General features: G+C 56.1%; 1 protein-coding gene across 4 annotated transcripts in view; it reads left to right on the top strand.

The window, feature by feature from the left end:
• The first annotated feature begins 3,676 nt into the window (after positions 1-3,676).
• FXYD1 (FXYD domain containing ion transport regulator 1) overlaps positions 3,677-6,171 on the top strand; it is a 4,297-nt gene continuing 1,802 nt past the window's right edge. Inside the window, exons 1-4 of one of the 4 annotated variants that reach the window (XM_025366762.1) lie at positions 3,677-3,776; positions 4,947-5,011; positions 5,477-5,509; positions 6,007-6,081. In XM_025366762.1, the coding sequence (XP_025222547.1) occupies positions 4,951-5,011; positions 5,477-5,509; positions 6,007-6,081 (169 nt within the window). In that variant the 5' untranslated portion in view covers positions 3,677-3,776; positions 4,947-4,950. Of the gene's footprint in view, positions 3,777-3,874; positions 4,643-4,946; positions 5,012-5,476; positions 5,510-6,006; positions 6,082-6,171 lie in introns of those variants that run through there. The other 3 variants (XM_025366765.1, XM_025366764.1, XM_025366763.1) reach the window with 3 other exon arrangements.

Below are 6,171 nucleotides of genomic sequence, written 5' to 3'. Positions count from 1 at the left end.
GGGCAGCCCCACAGGAGGGGGAGGGGCCACCAAGGGCTGGAGCCGTCCCACCACTCACGCCAGCCCCCTCCCCAGATTCCCCACTCAACCCTATTGCGGGAGCAGGAGGACGATGTCACCAGGGTGGGGACCGGATGGCTCTGCAGACTGGAGCGGGGTGGGAGGAGAGGCCCCTGGGGGCTGGGGACATCCCTTCCTGGCCACTCTCCGCCAGCCCCCTCCCCTGGCTCCAGGAGGGTGCATTGGGCGCTGTCAGTGGGGCCAGTTCAGGTCCAGCTGCTCCCTCTGGTGGTCACACTCGGCAGGACCTCTGCCCTGCCCCAAGCCCACAGCCTCCCTCCCCTACTCTGAAATTAACCCTCGAGTGCCCAACACCCACTGGGGGGGTGGCACCAACCCGAGGACATAATGATGATGATGACAATGATGATGAAGATGATGATGATGGTGAAGAAGATGATGATGATGACGATGATGAAGATGATGATGGTGAAGAAGATGATGATGATGATGAAGAAGATGATGATGGTGAAGAAGATGATGATGATGACGATGATGAAGATGATGATGGTGAAGAAGATGATGATGATGACGATGATGATGCCACCCCTTCTTCAGCGTCTACTCTGAGCCTGGCCTTGTCCTAAAAGCTCATCTATTAACTCATTCTGATCTTGCCAAAGCCCTCTGAAGTTGGTGCTGTTATCACCACCACTTTACAGCTGGAGGAAGTGGAGACAGGTCAGGGAACCTGAACTCCACGTTACCCAGCTGAGGGCACAGCCAGGATTCAGACCCAGGCATCCAGCCCCAGGGCTGCTCCAGGTTTTTCTTTGGAGATGAGAGTTCATGGATAGATGGATAATTGGTTGTTTTAATCTGGACTAAGCTTTCAGTCATTTGGATAGATTCTGTCCACTAAATAAGAAAAATAAGTAAGTGACACTTGTTAGCTAACATGAAATAGTAGTAATGTTTATACTCACTCAGCCTTCACAGCCACCCTGTGAGATGGGCAGTACTGCTATCCTTGCTTTACAGATGGGGAAACTAAGGCACAGGGCAGTTATGTGATTACTTTCCTGGCTCTGTTCAGCTCTAAACCTAACCCCTAGGCTGTACCACCTTATCACCTGAGGCCGAGACTCACCCTGTGATTGCGGAATGCATGCAGGCTCTCTCGACTCTGACGCCCACACCCAGAAGCCTCGTTGGAGGATAAGGGGGCTTAACAGCTTGGAGGTCATGCAGATCTGGGTTGCAGGCCCAGTCCTGTGTGGCCTCAGTTTTCCTATCTGTAAAATGGGGACAATCGTGGCACCTACTTCCCAGTTGTGGAGAGGACTCAGGTGATGGAGGCAACTCATTCTTTTGGGGTTCAGCACAAGGTGGGCATCCCTCAGTGGTCGGCAGGCTTGGGGGTGGGCTCCGGATCCAGGTCCTAGAGGAGCAGACCCCAGCAGCTTGTGGTTTGAGCCATGCCCTTCAGCTGTTGGTTTCCTCTGCTGACTCTCAGGTATGATAAACAAAGTCCCTGAAAGTGAAGTTGGAGAGTTGAGTGCCAGGGACACAGAGGGATTGGAACCCACTCTCATAGAGTGCCCAGCCCAGCGGTTCAGTTCACAAGGAGGAGGATGACAAGGACAATAATAATGGGCCAAGCACAGTGGCTCATGTCTATAATCCCACACGTTGGCAGGCTGAAGTGGGAGGATGGCTTGAGGCCAGGAGTTCAAGACAACATAGTGGGCAACATAGTGAAACCCCGACCGTACAAAAAATAAAAAAATTAGCCAGGCATGGTGTCGCACGCCTGTAGTCCCAGCTACTCAGGAAGCTGAGGTGGGAGAATAACTTGAGCCCATGAGTTTGAGGCTACAGTGAGCTATGATCGTGCCATTGCACTTCAACCTGGTTGACAGAGCAAGACCAGGTCTCAAACAAACAAAAAATGAAGTTAATGATAAGACAATGTCAAGTTCAGAGACCTCTGAGCACTGTCCAGGATTATACATGTGATCTTAGTGATTTTTCCATTTCGGAGCATGTGAAAATGAGGCACAGAGCTGCTCAAGTTCACACAACCAGGAGTGCAGTACCCAGGCCTGATTCCAGGTTTCCCCGTCACCAGGACCTGTAAACCTGGCCTGCCCATGGGGACGCCAGGTGTGTTGTCCCCAACAAGAGCTCAGGGGAAGGAAAGCGTGGGGTTAAATACAGATCTGTGGTTTTGGAATGTGTGAACATGCAAGTGTGTCAACCTGTGCGTCTGTCACCGTGGCCAGCCATGTGCCTGTTTGCCCAAGCATAGGGTGTGAACCAGTGTATGTGTTTATGCTTTTGTGGGTATGTGTGAGAGTGGCGGGTTGTCCTCAATGGTGTTTCTGCTTGTGTATCTGTGCCCATGGAAATCTGTCTGTGTGTACACAAGCTTGTTGGCCTTCCTATCTTTGGGACTGTGTAGGAGTGCTGGCAGCATGTCTGTACCTTTGGTTTTGTTTCGTTTTGTTTTTGTTTTTGAGACAGAGTCTCGTGCTGTCACCCAGGCTAGAGTGATCTCAGCTCACTGCAACCTCCGCCTCCCGGGCTCAAGTGACTCTCCTGCCTCAGCCTCCAGAGTAGCCATGATTACAGGCATGTGCCACCATGCCTGGCTAATTTTAATTTTTTTAGTAGAGCTGAGGTTTCACCAGGTTGGCCAGGCTGGTGTTGAACTCCTGGCCTCAAGTGATCCTCCCACCTTGGCCTCCCAAGGTGCTGGGAGTACAGGTGTGAGCCACCGTACCCAGCCATGTTTGGCCATGCATCTTTGAATGCATTTATGTGCGGTGTGCATATACTTGTATGTTTCTGTATGGCCATTTGTAGGTGGGTCTTCACAGAAACATGCATTTTTGTGGCCAGTTTGTGAGTGTGGATGGTGGTGTGGCTATGTTTTTGACTGTGTCTCTGTGGGGTCATCCATCTACACGAGTGTGCATGGGTCTGTGTAGACATAAATGTGCTTGTTTTGGTATTTTGTGACTGGCAAAAGAGGTGCTGGCTGTGTGTCCAAGTCTCTGGGTTTCTCTATCAGTGTGTCATTCTGTGTGTCTGCCTCTATGGATGTACATACATACGTGGTTTTGTCTGGTTTTGTACCTGTATATCTGGGTCTTTGGGATTCCCTGTGTGTGTGTGTGCATGTGTGTGCGTGTATGTGTGTGTAGCATTTCTGGGGATCTCACTGCAACAGATACTGCATGCACATGCGCGCGTGCACACACACACACACCTCCCTCCCGTCCTCTAAAACGGCCCTGTTAAGGACCCCATGGAGCACTGGGATCGGGGGTCAGTGGGTTCTTGGGCAGTCAGGCTGGGTGACCTTAGGCCCTGGCTGGGCCCAATTCCCAGGGGCCAGCCGCCTCAGCCCAGAAGGCGTGTGTGTGTGTGTGTGTGTGTGTGTGTGTGTGTGTGTTCACAACCCTGTCCTCCACAGTCCTCCTGGCCTCTCCAGCCTGCCTGCTGGCTGCCTGTTGCTCCTCCATCTGAACTGAGAGAGTTAACCTAGCGGGCCAGGGCGGTCTGGGCTGGGGGCCGCCCCCTGGCCCCCCTCCAGCCCCAGCTCCAGTTACAGCTGCTGGTTGGGGAGGGCAAGGGTGGGGTGGGGCTGGGAGGGGAGCCTGTTGGGGGCGGCGCGTCCAGCTCTGGGCCAGGGGGTCCAAAGTGCTCAGCCCCCGGGGCACAGCAGGACGTTTGGGGGCCTTCTTTCAGCAGGGGACAGCCCGATTGGGGTGAGCGTCCCCCACTCCTTCCCTCCAGGCCTCACCCCTGGTCTGGCTGGGCCGCCTATTTTGGGAGCAGTAGTGGCCAGCCCGAGGCTTCCCAGGCAGGCCAACCTAAGAGGGAGGGAGTGTGGTTGGGGCAGTGGGTTCTGCAGGGTGGGATGTGGGCGACTCCTCCCTGCCCTGCTGGTGCGTGTGCACCCTGGCAGGGTGTGGAATTCGGACACACACATGTGTAGGGCTGGTTGCGTCACTGTGTGGGGGCACCGGAGGCCCAGAGGAGGAGTACTGGATGCCTGACGGTGTTTACACCCCACGTCCTGCTCCAACCAGAAGTTTGGGGAGAGGTTGTTGTTCATGTCCATTCCGGCCCCAGTGTGCGTGTGTGTGTGTGTGTGCGCGTGCGCGCGCATCCCTGCCCCAGCAGTGTCTTCTCTCTCTCAGGCCCACTGGCCTGGGCCTCATGTCACTTGCCTGACATCCGATTGTGAAAGATGTCACCCAGAGGCAGGCAGAAGGGCTGTCTTTTCCTTTCCTCGTTGCTGCCCAGGGAGGAGACAGGGTGGCCTTTCCCACAGGGGCAGCCTGTGGCGATGTGGCAGCTGGGCCTCACCCGGGCAGGGCTGTGCGTGACCCCCTGAGTGGGGGAAGGCAGGCTGTTGCCATGGTGGCCTGAGCGAGCCGAATTCCTCCAGGGTGAAGTGGGAGATATTTATACCCGGGGTCAGGCTGGGAGCCGGCAGGCGGAGAGGGCAGGGAGCTGGGATTTCGCGGGGCACAGTGAAGCCGGGCGTGTAGGCAGGTGGGACTTGGGCGTGCCCCGCTGTCTCCTGCTCCGTGTTTGTGTGAGGCAGCGCCTCCTCTGCCCTGCCAGGGTAGGTCTGGGGATCGGGGGGCCTGCTGTGGGAGGTGGAGGCCCGAGGGAGGCCCCCAGGGACTGTGTGTCTCACCCCTGTCCCTGCTACATTGTGTTGTTGTGTGAACCCATCGTGGAGGTTATTTTGGTGACACTGTGTCCCCACGAAGCTGGGGATACCCCTGTTTCTGGGAGCCACCAAGCTAGAGGATGAATGCTTCGGTGATTCAGTCCCCAGACTATCTCTGACTTAATCCCTTGGGTTCAAGCCCTATGTGGGAGAGCAAGGGCACACACTGCCTAACCTGTTGTGTCCCCCCCAGGACAATGGCGTCTCTTGGCCACATCTTGGTTTTCTGCGTGAGTCTCATCACCATGGCCAAGGCAGGTGAGTGCAGGGTAGGCTGCCCGCTACCCACCTCAGCCCCAGGGGTGGCGGCGGGGACTGAAACCCCAAGAAAGAACCAAGTTGGAGACCGCAACCTAGACTGAGTCGGCTGGGGTACCAAGAAGTTTGAGGGTCTCCACGTGGGGTCCAGTCACAGGCTGGCATTTGGAGGAAGGGAGAGGAAGCCCCGGATCAGGCAAAGGTGGGGTGGGATGGGGCTGAATCCCTGGTGGGATAACTGGGTCACAGGCAGCCTGCCATGAATCAGGGAGCTGGCGCAGTTAGGTGCCCCCTGCCCCATCTGGGACAGTGCAGGGGGGCAGCTGGGACCCAGAGAGGGTGGGCAGCCTGCCTAGACACCCTCAGACTCTCAGCCCAGCAAGGCAGAGCCCCCAGTGGTCTCCTTATGCCCCTCCCTGTCCAGGACCCCAGGAAGCATTCAACCCCTGATTTCTCTCTTTCCAGAAAGTCCAAAGGAGCAAGACCCGTTCACTTATGGTGAGTGGGGGGTCTAATTCTGAGAGTTTTGGGGGAGATCCTGGCTTTGCTGCTCCTTTGATTCACCCTCCTCCAGAGTCCCAGTATGAAATCTCTGTCATTCTCCTTCCCTCTATTTTGTCCTTCCTTTCTGATTCCACCTGTCTGCGTCTTTCCCTGTCTGTGTCTCTCTGTGTCACTGTCCATGTGATACCTCTCTGGTTCTCTTTCTCTTGCCTGGATCTCTCTCAGCATCTCGTGGCCCATCCTCTGCTGTTTCCCATCTTCTCTCCCCCTGTCCCCCTCCTCCCTGCCCCCTCCCTCCCTTTCCTATATACCTCTCTCCTCTCCCTGGTCCCCCACTTTCCTCCTCCCATATCTGCTTCCCCTTAATTGATCTTATTTCCCCGCTTCTCCCTGCTGGTCCTTTCTCCCTGTTCCCTCCTCCCCAATTTACCCCTCTCCTATTCTCCCTCCTCTCCTCCCTGCCCTCACCTTCCCTGCTCTGCTGCTCACAGACTACCAGTCCCTGCGGATCGGAGGCCTCATCATCGCCGGGATCCTCTTCATCCTGGGCATCCTCATTGTGCTCAGTGAGTGCCCCTAGCCGCCGCCCTCTACCCCCGCCTCTCCCTGGCCCCGCCTCTCCCTGGCCCCGCCTCTCCCTGGCCCCGCCTCTCCCT

This window comes from Theropithecus gelada, chromosome 19 (assembly GCF_003255815.1).
Source record: "Theropithecus gelada isolate Dixy chromosome 19, Tgel_1.0, whole genome shotgun sequence".
NCBI lineage: Eukaryota > Metazoa > Chordata > Mammalia > Primates > Cercopithecidae > Theropithecus > Theropithecus gelada.
Note: the sequence above shows the minus strand (reverse complement) of the source record. Positions and strands in the feature narration are given on the sequence as shown.